Source organism: Typopeltis vanoorti, chromosome 13 (assembly GCF_054136105.1).
Source record: "Typopeltis vanoorti isolate ZY-2024b chromosome 13, IOZ_Tvanoo_1.0, whole genome shotgun sequence".
Lineage (NCBI taxonomy): Eukaryota > Metazoa > Arthropoda > Arachnida > Uropygi > Thelyphonidae > Typopeltis > Typopeltis vanoorti.
The window spans coordinates 77,205,119-77,225,633 of record NC_143561.1 but is presented as its reverse complement, the minus strand read 5'-3'; the positions used below and the strand labels follow the sequence as shown (position 1 = coordinate 77,225,633).

General features: G+C 33.6%; 1 protein-coding gene across 1 annotated transcript in view; it reads right to left on the bottom strand.

The window, feature by feature from the left end:
- The window catches only part of LOC150100298 (glycine receptor subunit alpha-2-like), a 155,221-nt gene extending 153,417 nt beyond the window's left edge, over positions 1-1,804 (bottom strand). Inside the window, exon 1 of the mRNA XM_090402585.1 lies at positions 1,486-1,804. Within this exon, the coding sequence (XP_090258711.1) occupies positions 1,486-1,556 (71 nt within the window). The 5' untranslated portion in view covers positions 1,557-1,804. The remainder of the gene's footprint in view (positions 1-1,485) is intronic.
- Positions 1,805-20,515: the final 18,711 nt, after the last annotated feature.

The following is a 20,515-nucleotide window of genomic DNA, read 5'->3' as shown; positions in this document are numbered from 1 at the left end:
AATGGGTCCCAGAGGCAATTGAAGGAGATGGGTATATTAACACGTGCAAGCTTCATAACATTGCTGATCTTCATGATGACCTGTGTAAGTATCTGCAGTCGTAAGATTTATAGCATGAAGTTTCAGATTAGCTATATGGCAAAGCTAACCTCGGGCGGAAGTAGTTAAGTCGGATTTATAAATTCTGCAGCGCCTGTTCAATAGGAAATATAACATTGATTTTTCAGGTGGAAGAATATCATATGATCACTCGGTAATTTTCCTTCTCACTTAATCGTATATTAAAATTCTTTACATATAAATTACCTGATTATTGATATCTTTAAGGAGACACTATCAATGCAGATATAAATTTACATCGATACATCCGTTGTTATTATAATCAGACAAGAGTAGATTATAAAGAAGACAATTTTCTAACACTTTGTATTAAGCAAACAGATCTCAACGGCAAGTATCGTGTAGTTGTCGTCAAGCAACTAATAGACTCCATATTGCTACGAGCTAATTTGTCATTTGTAGTCACTATCATCTGAAGTATGCGTCGTGACTAATGACGTTATATCATGCATATCATGTAGCTTCTCTTCAATTATCTGGTGCTCTGCAGAGAAGCATTCTTAACAGAAAGAATTAGAAATGCCACACAATACAGAAGATGAATGCAACAAGTAAGTTCCTTTCATTATCATACGAATCAAATTTTCAGCTAAAGACAAATTATATTACTAAATAATTTCCAACAGAATGCAGAAATATATTGTGCTAATTTTGAAAATTCGTTTTATATTTGCGCGGTAATTTCTGGAGAAGAAATCATTAAGTTGTTACATTTCTACAATATAAAGGATTTCTTGAGTTTCAGTTTATCTTACTGTATTTTAAACGGAAGCTCTTGTTTTAAGAATTCAAATCTATGTCATTGTCAATGCAAATATCATTAAACAAAATGTGACTGTTATTAAAAACTGTAATCATTCCACATGTTCAGGTGGCATCTACGATATCTTAAAATATTGAATATGGAATGATAAATCCTAGTTTGACACTTGGCAAACGAAATACATTTCTTGCTGATAACTCTAAACCAAGTTACAAATTCATAGCGGGCAATCAATATTATTGTAAAAGTGTTTTTTTAAGAGCAGACGATAACATCGACCAATGTATTTCCCAGTCTGCCATCAGAAAGGAAGTACAAATATGTACAAACTTCTACTTTTACAGAAATGGCAAAAATTTATTCGAATTAGAAGCAGTTCGAATTAGAATAATATTATTAGTAATATGGACAGTGAGGAAAATTAGTTATTTTCTATTCCTTTTGACATTTCTGCCTTTCTAAAAAAATACAGAACAAAATATAACATTTCAATTAGCATTAAGATGAAGACATTGCAGATGAACGTTAATTTATTAAGATTTAATAACGCAATGAGAGAAAGAATGGTTCTTTAAGAGTTAAACTAACAAACCAACGTTTACCTTTCTTCCTGATCCAAGTGACCTTCGCTTGGAGTGTAGAAACAGAAGGCTATAATAACGGAGAACAGCATGCCACATACGGTGCAAGGGAAACTGACAGAAGCGAACTCGTCTGCTTCGATACTACACAGGTGACTCGGCCGTAGTTAACGCCGTCACTGGCGAGGTGATAGAAGCCTGTAAATAAATCTGGCGTAAGAAGAACAAGTCCATGTGTATGCGATGTTTCCAGGTGCAGAATGCATCACGCATGCGCTGAAGGATTTCCGCGCTGTTCGGTGTTTTAAAATGATTTATCGTTCTGCGTACAGCCATCTAAGGAGAAACTGATTGCACACGTAGATACACAGACGGCAATTGAAAGGTCTAAATGGTAGGTCCGGTGCCGTCAGTAGATGGAAATAAGTAGTTGATCCAGAATAGTCACTTGGGAATGATTGAACATCCATACTGGAAGAAGTAAAATGAAAAAGAATGATTTTCTTGAAAAAAGTAAATAAATCTTTTGGCATTTCAACAATTTTAAATAATATGTGTTTACGACCATCTCTCGCTATCCCTATAGCCACAAAATTAAATTTGTTGTTAAACTATGTGTGTGTATGCGTGTGGTTTTTTCCTCATATCCTAACTGCTACTGACACATTGAAATACAGAACTGTAAGCATGTTTGAAAGGAAATGTGTATTATGTTATATTTGTGTCTATAAATTTATATAAAATATTTACTTAGCCCTTTTAACTGAATCTTTCTTGTGAAGAAAATGCAATAGTAATATTTTAATTATATGTTTTGTAAATACTCTATATATATGATGAAGATAATAAACTTTTATTTGTCATTTGTCGAAAAAACATTATTTATATATAGGAAATTATTCGTTTACGAAATTTTACGGCCGTTGAATTTATCATAAGTGATTTCTTTTTTCACTTTCTTGTTTTTGCAATTGTTTTGTATAAGAAAGCGAATTCATCTATTAGATGACAAGTAAACGAACGTAATAAGATTTTCTGCTTCTAAATCATAGCTTTATCTTTAGGAAATATACCAATCTAAATTGAAATGGAAGCTATTTGTAAAACTAAATGGCAGTTAATCAGATAAATATAATTACTTTTAGTTTATCAAAACTATTAGCACCGAAAAAGTACTCTAAAACCGACTGTCAGGCTACATTTTGGTTTCTTGGGGACAATGAGACCAACGAAGTGTTACAAATAGAATAATTGAAAATTCCAACTAACAGATGACTAATTTATCTCCGTGATATATGTCGGCGATATAATTCGTTTAAACAGATCTATAAAGGAAAAATTTCTATAAATATGAATATGAAATTATATACGGACAGCTCTGTTGTTCACATGCTCTATAAATATTATGTAATATTACACTAAAAATAAAATTATGATTTCGCTTAAGAAAACTGGGAATATCAAGCAAGAATTCGAAGATGTAGGTTCACAATGAACCAAATATTTACATTAATAAATGTTTGAGAAAAAAGTGGGAAAAATAATTACCCTATCCATACGTTATTTATAGATTTTACAGAGACATATGAAAGTACACATAGAGAGGTCTTTGAGAAATATCAAATGAATGGATAGCAATCTTAATCAAAATTTGTACCAATAAAAGTAGAAGCACGATATTGACTAATGGGATGAAATCTGAACCAATTAAGGAATTAAACAAGATGCTGTTATATCAATCCTATTTAATTTAGTTTCAGATTTAAAAAAATATGTTTCAGAAAGATATCACAAATAAAATATCAGAATTGCAGATTATATTCGCCTAGTTGGCGAAAATGCTGAATACCTTGGAATAACATTCAGACTAGACTATGAGTAGAGCTGAATATTTAAAGGACATCAAAATGACAATCAAGAGGGTCACGACCATTTTACTAATTTACTATTGATAATCAGAAATTTAAAAATGCTACTTCCTTCAAATATCTCGAAATATGAATCACTACGCATAATAAAATTCGCCAAACAAAATTAAAATAGAAATATATAAACAATCACTAGACCTATTGTTTTATATGGACATAATAAAAGAAATGAGTAAACTTTGCAGATGTCTGAAAACAGAATTTAAAAAGTCCCCACAATTCAAAAATTCACCAAATATCTCCACTGATAACTGACTAAGATGGCAAAGAGATGTAGAAAGAATGACTTAATAAGGGTTCAAGATGAGACCTAATGGAAAGTGACCTACAGGAAGATCCACGACGCTTGGAGGCCTGAAAAAAAACTTAAATGGGATCAGAATCCTATACCGGACCGACAAACTTCAGGACAGAAAAGAATGAAAGAAGGGGGTCGTCCTTATGCAGAAAAAACGTCAGAGGTTCAATAAGCTACAGGAAAAGAAAAAAGAAGAAGACTTTCTCCTTCCCTTTTCGATATGGCTAATATCAAACTATTATTATAAAATTCATAATAGCAGAACATATACAGGGTGTTCGGGATAAATTTGACATATTTATAATTAATTATATTTTTCCGTAAGTTACATGTATTAACACACACTTCTCTTCATTTAAAAGTTTGGACCCTTCTTCATTCATATACAAGATGTCAGAAAGGATGGATAGCTGGAACCCACCTGAATCATGGAAGAGAATAACTTGTATCATGATGATTCGTGCCCGCCATCAAAATAAGGATATTACGACTGCTGCCCAATGCTCCCTGAATACAGTAAAAACAATCAGGCATGAACTAGAGACTTGCAATGGTGACTACGAGGATGTAGCAAGAAGAGAGATCCCTAGCAGACGATCTGATTGCGTTCGTACAGCAGAATTCCTCGCAAATCTGCAGGAACAGGTGTTGAAGAACCCTGGCATTGGAATTCGGGCTTTGTTCGTGGAGTTGCTAACTGTAGTCAAGCCCTTGATAACAAGGGTAGCCAATGGTAGGCCGTATGTATGGCAGCAGGATTCGGCCCGTTGCCACACCTCTGGGAAAAGTCAAAAATGGTTGTCTGAAAATTTCTACGACTTCACCAGTCCAAATGTTTGGCCTCCAAACTCCCCAGACCTTAACCCCATGGATTATTTTGTATGGGGCGCAGTTGAAAAAGACACCAATCGCACTTCCAGTAATACAAAAGCCCAGTTAATGGATAAAATTAAAACAGTTTTTGCGGCCCTTCCCAGGGAGATTTTTCATCAGCTTGTTCGAGGTTCCGAAGCAGAATTGAAGCTGTGATCGATGCTAATGGTGGTTATTTTGAGTAAATCTTGTTGATAGTATTGTAATTAACTCTGCCTGTAATGTTTTTTTGTCAATTCATTAAATTTAATAGATACAAAGAAGATTTTCTTTTTCCTTACGAAACTGTCAAATTTATCCCGAACACCCTGTAATTATCAATACTTTTAAACATTATAGTAATAATAATTACAGACTATTTAGCTTGAATTCATCTTGAGCATATAATGATGCTTAGAAAAAAAGAATTTAATTGCTAAAGCAATGAAGATAGTTTGTTATGTCTTTAAATTGCTTGTATTCGTCTGACCGCTTTGCCTATTTTAGGGAATGAAAAACCCGAATTTGGGGAGGAAAAACTGGCCATCATCGTATCGAGAATGTGTAATCCACCTTCGTCTGAAAAGCGATTACAGAGGTTCATTCCAGAGCTCGCATTCCAGACACGATTCGAGCTTATTTCTAATAGAATGAATAAATTCCAACATCCATCATTCTAATCGAATGATAGATGTTGTAATTATAATACGGAGGCAACTACCTGATCAGCGAAGTCACTGTTGCTGCATTAAGAAGAGAACCAACCGCAACAGTCGAGTATTTTTTTTTCAATTATGTAGTTTGAAATTAAACCTTGGGCACTGACAGAAAACGTCGACATAAACAGCCTTGCTACTAATAAAATGAATACCATAGGAAAACAGGGTTTTTTAGGATCAACTTCAATGAGTGACAGTGTAATCAGAAACGAAGATGAATTACAAAAGGTCACACTGATCCTGTACGTAGTATACAAATAATACGGCCCGTGTATTTAAAAATAACGTCGAAGAACTAAGATCAAACGAAGAGTGGATTATATCTGTCAATTCTGTGTGTAGTTGGCAACTGATTATCTTTTAAGTGAAGAACATAGCAAGTTTTCGGAAGAGAAACTCGCTTCTAGTTTTTTAATATAAACGCCACACACGAGAGGTCTCAAGATCCACAACATGACAGTGCCGTGTGGGGGAAAGTGATAACAGAGAAGAAAGGAATCTGTTAATGTGTTTCTTGATGAGGTGGAAGTTGTATGTGTTGAGGAAAATGGAGGAGAGAGGAGCCGTTCCAAAGGATAGAAGTATATGGAATTGAGAAGGCGATGAGAAGTTGGTTCAGTGAGAGTAGTGATGAACGGTATGTGGGTGTTGACCCAGCAGCTGTGTGTTCGTACATGAATAGAGGGAAGTGGAGGAATAGTGGAGGCCGGATTAGTAGAACAGAATCCATGAAAATACCAAATAAATAAGATATAACGTAAAAAAAGAGGAAGATTGGAGGGAGTCAGGTGAGAGAAATCATAAGCAAACTGCTGTCTTGGATAAAATTTAGCATTCTGGGGCAGTTTTTATGGCATTACCCAAGATGTGAGAACAATGTTCTAGGTTGGACGAATGGTGGATTTATAAAGTATTAAGAATAAAGTAGAGGAGCGCTAATGTTTAGACTAGATTTTCAGAGGCTGAAGAGACAACGGGCGTGATATATGTATGCCAGGATTGGCTACATGTGAAAGTTAGCTCAAGAAGAGAAAACTGATCTTGAAGTATTATCAAGACTTTCTTCCAAGAAAAGGCAGGACAGACTTTTGGCAGCATTAAATTTAATAAATTATCTTCACCCACTTAAGAATGGGCTAGATTACAGCGATCGGCAACCTGCGGCTCTTTGAATGAATAATTGCGGCTCTTTTCGTTATTAAACAATCTATTTTTGAATAATGCAAAATGAATGTTATTTATTAAATTAGAAACTAAAAACCCTAAATATAGCATCTGCAATGAATTAAGGACATTTTGCATTTAATCAAGGACATTTTACAATTGAAAATAGTACATGCGATGCTGAAAATTTAATTCTTTCTTGTTTGAACTCTTTGAAATCATACGCGATAATCCTTCTTTACATTCGTCTTGGATTATCCTGGATAATGCAAGAATTCATAAACCCACTGATTTGTCAAATATTTGTTTTAATTATTCATGCCAATTAAAATTACTTAAGTTATGTTTTATGTTGTTTTAATTTATTAAACCAAATACGTCACGCTAGGCTAGAACATGTAACGCTACTGTAGCGCTTGCCTGTCTGTACGCGCCCATTGTCTTCGCATATAGTGCAGGTGTGGTCTGTAAATCTGCTCACTTTGTTAAAATAAGTAAAGGTTTTGTAGTGGACGTTACAGTGCTTTCATTTACTGGTGATTGTGTTAGGTAACGTGAATATTGTAACATTAAATTAAATATTAACAAAATAAAAATATTTTTATAGTATTTAAAATGTCAGCAAAGAAGAGAAAGATAGAACAAGAAAATCGGGAGTTTAAAAGTGAATGGACCGAAACCTACGCATTGGTAGCAAATACAGCAGGATTTCCAATGTGTTTAATATGCCATGAAAAGCTTTCAAACAATAAAAAATCAAATATAGAAAGACATTTTTAAATAAACACGATACATTTGACAAATCATATCCACGGGGAGATGAAAGAAAAGTCCACTAAGAAGATATTTTAAATTAAAAAAATTAAAGAAATGGGTATGTTATTGGATTTTATACATATGTTTTTGTAAGGAGGAGGAAATCTTTGTTTTTATTATTTAATATTTAAAAATATCATATAATTTCGTGTAACATGCCACCCCCTGTGTTCTACAAGTATGATAGCGTGTTACTGTAAAAAAACAGAATAAATAATTCAATTATATAATAATTCAATTCGTGGATGTAATACAGATTTTATAAATTAATACTTTCTTTGATAAGAAAGTATTAATTTATTTTCCATTATTTAGGTATATTTTAATTTTTTAACCTGCACAAATAAATCCACGTGTAAAAATCAACATTCATAAAATAGATTTTTAATTAAAATACATTAATTCTGCCATACAAAACGAACACCGTGGACCGTACAAAAAACCTGAGAGGGCCGCATGCAGCCCGCGGACCATTGGTTTCTCATCACTGCGTGCGGCTCCCTAAATTTTTTTTTTAACAGATATAATTTTAAAAATGGCTCTTCACTCCAAAAAGGTTGCCGACCGATGGGCTAGAAGATCGGTGTTTAAGGCATTGATCGTAGATCTTGACTTAAGTCACCTGAGTACTACAAGGTTTCAAATGAACAAAAAAAAAGTGTACTGTCATAAACAAAGCTATGAATAGGACTGATGTAAGAGCGTAGTATACGAGAGAAGATCATTGATATATAGGAGAAAGAGTGACGTAAAAGCACAGAGATTTGGGATACAACAGCACTGACGGTAAAATCAAAGGAGGTAGCCATCCATCACGACATGCGATACTCTCTCTCTCTCTCTCTCTCCCTCATCAGTTGATCGATTAATGTTCGCTTATTAGTGAGTCCATACATTAGTAACAACACTCGTTTGGTTGGCAAGTGTATCTTTGACGTCTCTTGATATGGGTGATATTCACCGCATTGAATGAGACTACCAGGCTACTTATTAGGGGTATGAGGTGGCTTGAAAAATTAATGTTTGTTCTCCAGCGCACGATTTTTGAATTATGTAACTATCGTTAAACTACCTACCTACAGTACTAAATGCTCTATCGTTCGTAAACCTATAGGATATTAGAAAAAAATCGGAAAAACACAAGATGATTAGCACTTGCATCGATTTCAGCGTCTTAATCATATAAATTGGTACATTCATTTTTTATTAAGCACGATATCTCTCACTTTGTCATTCTCTTAAAGCAGTGCTTCCCAAACTTATGGATGTCAAGGCCCACTTTGGAAAAATTAAGATTTCACGTCCCCCCTCCCATCGGAAAAAAAGTCCTAATACAGACATATATTATTATAATATTTATTGTATTTATATTCAATACAAAACATACACACTAAGCGTACTTCTTTCCCACGCATCGCCACACCTGTGTACACTAGCAATGAAACATTAATTTAAAGCGCGAAAAACTTGGCCGTTTTAAATGAGCTCAAGATTTTCCGTTTGTAAGCTTTTTTGTGTGTGTTTCTTATCAATACCTTTGAAATGAAACTTATATGAATAAGCATATATTTACTAATATTCATTAAGCGCCGAAATACGCAGGAAGCAAAATCTGTGAACCAACACCAATGTGTGAATTTTTCCATTAAAATATAAAAAAAATAACAAAAAAATAAATAATAAATAATAATAATTAAATACATTTCTTTTAAGATAAAAAATATCTACTTAGTCTTAAAACATTTTAAATTTGTTTTCATTATTTCACGGCCTCCCTCAACAAAACTAACAGCCTCCAAGGGAGCCGCGGCCCACAGTTTGGGAAGCGCTGTCTTAAAGAATATAGAAACGATCTGGAGGAAATCTTTAAAAGGAAAGTTTCGTGTCAGAGCCTGTGATTCCATCAACTATTTGTAATATTTATGAATGTTGTCATTAAATGCTACTGCGTCAATGGCGAGTGAAATGATTAATTAGCTGATTGGTTCAATCGACAAACGATGCAATAACACTTCCTTGTATAGTGATGCCATTTATTATACCAGTAACTGAACCAAGGGTCCTTTGGGTGCTATGCACCTATTCAGCAATTCGACAATAAATTGTAGGGCGTTCTTGTTAGTATCGCCACCTGAATGCTGAATACTGGATGTGAAGAAGAATTCACTCTGCCGTTCGCAAAGCATTTCAATTCATTTTTTTTCTGTTTTTTCGTTTTTATAAATAGATTATAATTCACGAATATACATTATACTAAACACTACGCTAAACATTACAGGTTAGGTGAGCATCCCTTACGATCATCTCGGCCGCGTTATTAGTATTTTCATAGAATAGAGAAATATGAATATGAATGAGGAGAAACTTCACAAATTAATTCCCTTTCGATAACTGTAATTATATTTCATAATGTTTACTAAATTTAAAAAAAAAATCGATGCATACACTTCTTAGAATAACAAGAAAGAAATACAACAAAAAATGTAATTCTTCAGAATATGAAACTATTAATATTTACGTTTTCTAAGATGTTGTCGTCATGCCTTCTTATGATGATCTATACCTTTGCCGAGCGAAAGTATACCTTCCCAAGTACAAAACCCGATGCTTGGCACTCTCTTCTATTGTTACTTCTATTTGCACGCAGGCAGTGCTAGCAACCGTTTCCATCCATAGACCAAAAAACATACCTGTATGTCTGAATGAATGCAGTGTTATTGACAATCTTATTTGCCAGAAAAGCAATATTATCAAAAAAAAGGTGGTATCTAAGAAATAAATCCAAGTTTTAGTGTCGACGAAAGGAATAATCAAATAATAATCTAGTTTAAAACAGCCGTAAAATTAATGAAACATTCCTCGCACCTTCGGTCCTCCGAAAACTTATTTGACATTTCAAGTAGGAATACCAACCTACTTTTCGAGTAGGTTGGTATTCCTACTTGAAAGGTAGGAGTAACTTTTTTGCAGCATAACAGCTGCAAAACTCGATGAAACTGCATGAAAGTAATCAAGCGAGTGAAAAATAAACAAGTTCATTAATATTTAAAGGGAAAACATTAAGTTTTCTTTGAATTCTCTATTTACTGTTATAATACTGGAAATCTTTAGTAAATTTTTATAATCTTTGCAATTTAGATGGCTTCCAGAGAGCGTTGAAATTGATTTAGAAACTAAATTTCGTATCTTAGCTTTTTCCACTATTATATATTTAATGTTTAATTCTTTTTAATTTTTTAAATATTTAATTTTAATTTTTAATCCCCATCCATATAAATGTAATTTATAACTGGCACTTTCATCGGTGGGATGGTTTACTGTATTTTAGAAATAAAGTTGTAATACTGTGTATAGTAAGACGAATGCAGAATTTCAGCTAGCGAAATTTTCGTCCTCACCATTCTCACCTGAGAGTGCACGGTGAAATTTCGCAATGCGGGAGCCCTAACACGTTGAATGGTACCAAATAAAACCACTAGTGAACCTCACAGTAGCATGTTGGAGGGGGGGGACTAATTATCATAGCTTCAGTAATGATATTACTATACTGCACTATTCTGAAAGCAAGCTATACTTCTGTAAATAGCAGAACGCTGCTAAATATTACAAATGATAAAAAGTAACATTCAAACATGAGAAACAATAGTGGTGCGCATTGTCCATACATCCATCCTTCACAAAAGTAAAATAAATTCCACAGTAACACAAGTCTGCCAACGGCAATATCGTAACAGAATTTGAACACAAAAATAAACTAGTGAACAGAATTCTGAGCTGCAATCCAACATGTAATATTGACCGGTATAGCTGTATGATAACTCCCTTTCTCCTAGAATTGAAGCATAATTTTGCTAAGTCAACAGTCTGGACTGTAAATGTAGTCATACTAATATTAAATTTAAATTCTCTATCTGCCTAATACTGCCTTCTTGCCAAATCCCATACACCTGCATTTGTTCACGTAAAATTTTCAACTCCAACATCCCCTTCGCTCCAATTATAATTTGCTAAACTCATTCTGTAAAAAACGGGCATAATTTCGAACAAACGAAAACTTGACCTACAAAGACAGAAGTTGCAATATTTTAACGTAAATCATTTGTGAATATATGTAAATAGCGAAAATCCTATCCTGGGTACTCCACTTTTAACCAGCTGATCCTCCGCCTCAATCTTTTGAATACCACTTTGTGTCATCTCTCTGTCAACCAATTTCTTTTCTGTCGTCTCACCAGGTAATTATCAATATCTATTTGGTAAATTATACTTAGTAGGCTCGTATGTGAAATACTATCAAAGGCGTTATTGAAACCAGTAAGTCAATCACACCATCACCTTAGTCTAGATATTCTTCGTGACTTCGTAAAAAATGTAAGCAGATTTTTCATAATCGATTTTCCCCTTAAAGAAATGTACAAGTGACCCTTATCTAGGAAATTCTGAGAACAATTCTCATTATTTTTTCCTTTTTTATAACACTAAGAAAACCAACAGGTTTAAAATTTTCATTTTATATCCTTATAAACTCGCCTAGCCTTGAAAACTTCGAGTCAGAAGCTAAGTTTACTCTTCTCATTTCTCGGTGATTTACTGCAGATGGTCCAGAAGGAACTGCTTATATCTGACGTGTCTATGCATCAAAGGAGATATAACACTTTCCTCCAATGTTAGCAATTGCCAATTGGTTTAAAATATCAACAATATTTGCCTTTACTATTAAGTTATTAGATAAGCTTGCTTCTAAAGCAGTGTTTCCTCTTCTAACTTGCCAGTGTTCGCATACACCCGCAAAATACTTATTAATGTAAATTACCCTCGCAACCATAGCTAGGTCATTCAAAATGAATCCCGAGGAGTTGGCTATACGTAATTCGTTTCTGCCAATTTACAAAGGAGTTATTCTAACTCCTTTGTATGTAAATTGGCGCTTTAGTAAATACCCCACTTTGTAAACCTTAGCATCAGCCCTTATTAAAACTAACTGCTAATTTGAAGACACATTTATCTTTATGTTATCTTCCACATATAACGAGCAAACGTAGCTGATATAATTTCTTTTAATGGAAATGCAGTCACACGTGAATATTCGTTTTTTTTTTATTTTATTTTGCAGCCAATTATTCTTTGGCTTGCTAGTCATACCCCCACACACGCGCGTGCGCGCGCACGCACACACACACTTCTGTGTGCGACTAGATAGTATGTATGTAATTTTCAGAAATATTTACTCAGATTGTTAGCGCATCAATTACTTTAATACGCTAAGAGTCGGATCAGATAGTAATTTATTAATTACATTAATCAATATAATCATTTGATTAATTATTTCATACGAACTAATCAATACTGTGTAATGCGTTCAGATTAACAAGCCTAACAGATATATGCTGCAACACCAGATAAAAGTCACTATGGTTCAGATAAATGGAGTTAATTTGAGGATTACTGAAATTTAGAAGACCAATAAGAAAGTTTTAAATGGTTTTAAAAGGATAATAAGATTTTAAAAGAATAATAAGATTTTAAAAGAATAATAACAATTGTGGTTTTAGAGGCAAGCGTGTATGATAAAAGTTTATATAAAATTACTTGGTATCTTGAATACATAATATACCCAAGTCAAAAAACTTTCTACATCTATCTCTCATCCTGAGATTTTATTAAATAAGGTCAAAGCGCCTTGTGGCAACTTGTTTAGGTAAAATTCATAAGCTCTACTTTACTTCAACCTTACATTTTCAGGTCTGGCTCCCACTGACGAGACCTCAATAAAGGTTAAAACCGGTATGGGTAGTGACCATTGCCTGTAATGCATAGCAACATACATCTCTGCAAGGGGATGTGCTTTACATTAGGGGGAAAATACTAAGGAAAGTGATCGGAGCTTAATGCACTTTTACCATCAGTTGACTCGGAATGGCACTATGCTACCACGAATTGCCTCAGACTTGCACTACGTGCAGGCGCAAACTTGACTTACTTGTCTGTTACCTGGAAAATAGGATTAAAAACCAAGTTTATATAAAATTACTTGGTATCTTGAATATATATATATATACAGTAAAACCCCGTTTTACGTTTTCCTGCCATTTACGTCATTTTCTGTTAGTCCCGTGTTAAGGCCTATTCTCACGATGTATTGTTTTTCCGCCATTAACAACTTGATGTGGACGTTATTTCCCGTGATTTACGTTTTTTTTCTCGGTGGCAATACCGATTTTCGAATCGATTTCAGCGGAAATCTGCGCATTTCTGTTCTCAGGTGGCGTTGCTTTCGGCTGTAGTTTCGTTTCTGCCATCACGGTGACTTGCGCGCATGCAGCAGTAATGTAGTGATAAGCGATACCGTGATTTTTCAATCACAGTACGAATTGATATCGCAGAATTTCTGGAACGTAATTTAGCGTGTGAAAGTTGCTTTCAAGTTGCGGTGGTGGATTATCCATGTTAGTAACATGGAGAAAAAAGACAGAAAAATGTATTTCGGTAGAAGAAAAGATGGCAATTCTGCGACGTTTAAATTGGCATGCCGGAACACGTGTGCATTTAGCATAAGATCTTGGACTCTCCGTGTCCATTTTGAACACGATAGTAAAAAAACAGGTCAAGCATTGAACTCAATGCAAAGCAATCTGGCACTACGTCAAAAAAAAAAAAAACGAAAAGCAAAAACAATCAACAATTAAATATTTTTTTAAATAGATAAATGTAAGTAATTGTAGATTCATTTATTTTCAGTTATTAAATTTCGTAATCTAGTATGAGACTCACATACTAGCAGTAAGTCATCTTTTATCCTTTTTTTAATGTATTTTTACATTTCCTGCTATTTGCACTTTTTTCCATCAGTTTCCTGAAAAGTGTAAAAAAGGGGTTTTACTCTCTATTTATATTCAAGATACCAAGAACAAACGAAATATATATATATATATATATATATATATATATATACTAATGCCGTGTCATCAGCGAACGATATAATACAAAATGTTTGTGCTCACACAGCTCATTCACATTTATTAAAAATAGAATAGGACCTACTAGGGAATCTTTCTATTACTAGAAAGTGATACTCATACTATGAGCTATTTGATAGAAGATGGAATTTATTTGTTTTTATTTCGCGAATCAAAGTAATATATCGTTTGAAATTGTAGCAGACCGCATTTCTATTAAAAGTAACCAGCTGTTGTCACAGGAAAATATTGTGCCACTTCTATCTGTTGTTTCAAGTGCTTTTATTATTATATAAAATGACTTCTACAAAGTGCAACTGAACAGTAACTTTTTAAACCTACGAAAAAAAAAATTACGGAGCTGCAAAACAATATATAGTGAGCGGCGAGAGAGGAAGGGGGGAAGATGAGTTATTTATTAATTGATTCAAACGGTTGCCTTCACTAAATTTATGAACAATACTTTAAGTTGTACTTAACGTAACTGAAGATTCAAATAGCATCTGATAGATTTAAGTTGAATAGAAAAGCTTGAGGGGAAAAAATGTACGACTGGAATGAAAAATACAATGATTGGAAACTATTGATTGCTAGGGGAAACCTCATCAGATTAGAGGTTTAATTACAAGTAATTTTACATTATGAAACATTTTATAATCATGAAACGCGCTGCGATTATGATTGATGCCAAAGAAAATCGATTTGTATGTTAAAAGAATCGATGTCATTGTATAAATGAGGATTTACAATGAAACACAAAGAAACCGCAGTTAGACTTACCAGAAAGGAAATTAATTCTCTTTGTTTACCATAATTATTCTCGCATTTCCTTCAGTTAAAATAATTATATCACTTGACCCCAATTCAGTTAACTAATATACAAGGAGAAAAGCAGTTACCACTTATTTCCCGTCTACTATATTGCGCGCCCATTAATTACCTTTACGACATCAACCTAGAAAAGCCCACGATCAAGCATATGTTTCACACTATATACTTGTATATTTGCATATACAATAGCGTGCCATTTGCATTTGTATATTTCATGAACACATCACGTCACATTCCATCTAAGTTTAGTGTCTTAAAATCTCGTATATATATTTATAGAGAATAATCCATATAAATTTATAAATTGTATACTATTTCCGTATATCATATAACACTTTACAGCATGCCATATCAAATTTTGATAAGGCAATGCAGTAAAACTGAACACGACGTTTCGTGAGAGAGAGAGAGAGAGAGAAAGAGAGAGTAGCTATTTTATTTTTCGAATGACGAAAACGATCATATTTCCTAACGATAATGCCAGCCATGAAAGGGCTGTAACCATACGTCTCCAGAGCACGATAAAACGTGTTCTAGAGACCAAACACGGAAACATGAACTTTTAGAGAGAGAGAGCAGAGACACTGTCCACGCGATCATCTTAGACTGGTATGAATAATCATAGAGAATGTTGTGATTCACTGAATGGTTTGTTTATCAGTTTGCGACACATATAAGGACAGCACCTAATTAGACTCTATATGCAAATACACTGTCCATGTAGCTTTTATCGATTAATTCCAAGCAACAACGTAAACAATCAGAGGATAAAGCAAAACACTAATCCTGAGCTCACCAAATAGGCAGTTAATTAGTGCCTTCTAATTGAAATGCGAAGTGGGGGTGGGGGTGGAAAGGAAGAGTCGCTATAATACCATTAAACTATTCGAATGAAACACAATATGTCATCTACTTTCAAAACAACGTCAGATTTTTATTGTCTTTGCTATTTTTTACTAAGGAAGCAAAAAACACATTAAATATCTAGAATTTTTCCAGAGACCTAATCGGTATGCTATAACATCATTGAATATTCATATGATGTCCATATGGAACATAAAATTGTCAAAGTTGGCAGCATTAGTGGCCTCTAATCTACTAATGCTGTCTGTGACAACATTCTGGCATTAAGGAATCCGTAATTAGCTGCACACTTCCTCTTAGGGTACATATCAGGGATTTGAGGAGGATTAGTTAACGAGTGAAACTGAAGTCAGCAGATTCTGCTTTTCAGAGCAAATAAACGTTAACTAGAATTTACGATTGAAATAATTCGCTATGTACAATACTTCATTTATTAGTTTTATTTATTGATAAAAGTAAAATAAAACTGAACAAAATACTTTAATTAGAAATGTTAATGAATGATTTATGGGGGGGGGAGAATTAATATTGCTTCAATGAATTTCAGTGCGCAGTAATTATTTCAGTCGGATAATGATATGTGAAATGTTTTTAGGAAATTCTGGCAAGCACTGAGTGATGTGAGAATAATAAGCAAATGTTGGTGACACATAAAATTTGTGATATATGAATATCGAATGAGAGTGATTTTCAAGATCAGTGATTCATAATATAAATAAACAATTCCTACTTACTTCTGAATTTACAATGGCTTATTTAGTGTGTATTTATACCAAAATATCGTAACTACAATTTTTATAGACTCTCACACAAGAAATCTAATTGGCAGACCATATTTTAAGATTTTTGATTACTAAGATCCATTTTGCTCTTCTTTTTTTTTTCACTTTTAAAGGTTAATTCCACTTACGAAGGCAGAAAGATAGAATGTATTAAGCCATAATGTATTAATACCGAGAGCGGAAAAACGAAATCTTTAAATCCAGCTCCAGAGACAAACCATGGAACGTTTACAGCCCACATCCCAAACCTCCAATAAGAAAACGAGTGGTCTCGGTCTGTGCGATGAAAGGCATCTGCCACCAAAGATAAACGTTTGACGTCAATGAGTAGATTGTAGGCAGAAGAGTAGAATGATGAAACCGGCTAAGTTTATTCTCATGTAAGTAAAGACTTAAGTGTTCGATATTTAAGATTCATTTACGTTTTTAGATCAGTAAACATTTAAGCTGCAAGAAAAGATGCTAACCCTTTCCCCTTTTCTACTCCAGACCACTACTAATCGTCTTCAACTTATAGTGCATGAAAGCTTCCTTGTTTGGATCTTAGAACCATGAATAAAACTGCTGTGTTCTCGATATGCAGCATAATATTAGAATGAATGAGCTTATCTTACTATCGATGTCACTACCACCGACTCTACACCGTATAATTTATGAATAAAAACTTAATAGTCAAGCAATTCCATTTTAGTTGCATTTCTTAAACTATCTAAGCATCTATTGGATATTTTGTTCATCCGTCCGTTCGTATGTACGCATAGAACAACTCCTCTCTCGTACGTATTTTATTGGAATATCGAACTTAGGATATTTAGAGAAGTTTGTCTTACCAATTTGATTTTGGTTTAAATTGAGCTATTTTAGTGGCGAAATTAGAGAAACGATTAGGAAATTATATGTTTATAATTGACCACAGAAAAACCACCTCGAGGTAAGTAAAATGAATATAAATTCATCTATTGTGATAATGAATAATATTAGTATACAATAATGCTATTGTGAAAGTCACTTTTTTAGTACTACATGGCATCTCCATGGAGTCCAAGGACTAATTGCAGGAAGCCATTCTGCACTACAGAACCTACTAAACTGCTTAATCCACTGCCCACTACTATATACTTTACACCCTACTAATACACAGCATAATCCATCATCCAGACACACTGCATCTTCTACCGCTAATCAATAGTCTTTATGATAACAGTGTGTTCTGTCGATTTGTCTACATGTTGAATAAAAATTTCAAGTTTCTAGGAAATTAAACCCTGCAACCCCCGTATGAGATCGACTACCTCACCTTCAACTGAAAAAGTTTATATGAAGATTCCTCTCATCATGACGAGAATCGAACTTGGATATTTTTCAGTAGAGGGGATCTGTTCCGTCGTTCTTCTAAGTGCTTAATGAAGCGCTTCTATGATTAGATAGGATTTAAATGGCAATCATAAAATTAAGTACAAAAATGATCGTCTTGGTTCATTTTCGTACATAATTTTTTTCATTTATAGGCTGAGACCTTTTATCTCAATACTTTTTTGACCTTTATAAATAAATATGAAATTCGCGAGGGACACATTCTTTCTGTGAAGAATTCTCAAAGGCTGAGCGCAAATAAATAAATGAAAATAAAAGTTTAGAACAGAAAAGACTAATGGTTTATTCGAAACTATGAACAGTGAAGAGAAGCAATGAATTTATTTTCAATAAATTCACAAAAACGAATGCTTAAATATCTTAATACAGTCATTTGAAAAATAGCTTGTTGTATAACGATACATCATCGTTAAATATGCGCGTTATGAATTATTTTAATAATAATTGCAAAATACGAAAGAAGTTTAGAAGGCTGTAACATACATCAGTGATTTAAATACGATTTTTAAATGACCAATGTAATCGATATTCCCAAACACTTTCCTGACTCAAATGAAATCACGTGGTACCGTACAAACAATATAATTGAATTTATTCCATACTAATTAAAACCATTCGTACTTAACAAACATTGCTTGATGTTGAATCCGTTTACTTAAGCCAGAAACCAACACACTGGGTGGCTACTACCGGTTATTCTATATTTGACAAGCTAATGAGACATTTTCTCCACACTTGCAATTTACCTGATCAAATTCCATGCTATTGGACAGCACTGTTCAAAGTAAGAGATGCCAGCATTGTCAATTGTACCATCTTACCTAATCTAAATTAGTTTAGGCGCTCACTCTGTCAATCACACACGCTCACTTGCACATAATTAAGTTTTCGTATTTCTGTTGAAATATTAAGGGATATAAAACAAAAGAAATAAATATAAACAATCCAATAAAGTAATGTTTTAACCTTATTAATTACAACAACTCAATAATAAAACTTACCGATTTTACTCAAAATTTTAAGTTTTCTATGTTATATTGACGTTTCTTTACTTAAAATAAGAGCGTTACGATAATCGTCTGAAATGTTTGCTAAAAAATAGGTGGCGCTATTTCGTAACCTCTGACTAAGTGAGCAAGAGCGATAATTTCACCAAAAATTAATTATGCATGAATATCGGAAACGAATATTAACTTTTTTGTATGTGCTATTGCGGCAAAAATAATAACAAATTAATTTATAACTTTAAAGACTAGTAATAAAGACAATCAACCTCTTAATTTTATATATTATATCAGTTAATTATTAATTATTAAATGTCTGGTTTAATTTGGGATTTTCAATTATTTGATGATAGGATACTTTTTTTTCTTCCAGAACTTTGTTCAATTATCAAACATAAAATAAATAAATAAATAAAAACCTATAACTCCCTAAAGAGAATTGCATATCCTCAAATTAATCCGTTATATATCCAAACAAAAACACTTATTACTAACACATTGAATTCTATTTAATTAGAAGCCTTTATTCACAGAATAGATAAATAAATCTTCTAAATTGATAATGATAACAGCCAAAAAGAAAGTATGAAAGTGTAAAGATAGCGAGTCATTTGCCGCGGTATAATAAAGGAGAGGAGAATTAAGGAAGACCTTAATTGCAAATAACTCGATGCGTCGGTTGTAAGAAGAATGATGTGCACTTTCTGGATATGTGAAGTGAGTTTGATAGCCAAAAAGACATATAAGGCAGACGGTTTACACTTGAATGGATTAAGTGTTGCTGACTAGAGTAGGCTTGAATGTGCAAAATCAGTTGCTAGGGAGGAAGCAGGTGAGGATTCATGGAGGCACACCAAAAAGCAAATGGGAGTGTGATGGATAGAAAAGGCCGACTTTAGTTTTCATAAGGTAGAAAATAGGAATGAGATTGTGAATACAATCTGATGGCTTGTCAGCGCCACCTGTTTTTTTTTTTTTAATTTGTTCAACTTCTTGACATATTTCTTCTATCCAGTTCTTCTTTGCTTTTTTTTTGTAATCTTCCTTAATCGTGTTTCTTAGTATTCGATACTGTTCCTTGCAGAGGCGGCTCTTCCATAGGCACTGCGGAACTGCAGCACCCCCAATTTTTCTTGATCTATAAATATATTAATTAATTAATTTATATTTGCTTGTAATATTTAATTTTTTTATCATCAACAATCATATACAATTTTCGTATTTTCTATAAAAAATAGTAAAAATCCATCCTATAGCACTTAGGATGTTTACCACAGTGTTTACTGTGTTTACCACAGTGTCATGTTGCTACGCGCGCAAGCATATGCACGTCATAGTGAGATGCGATGCGAGCTATTAGCGTAATGCGGCACTGTCCGTCGCGCAGTTCCACTGTTGTTTATGTGCAGTTTGCGCAAATAGTAGAATATTCGTAGTGTTTATCGTGTTTACTCCGTCTCTTT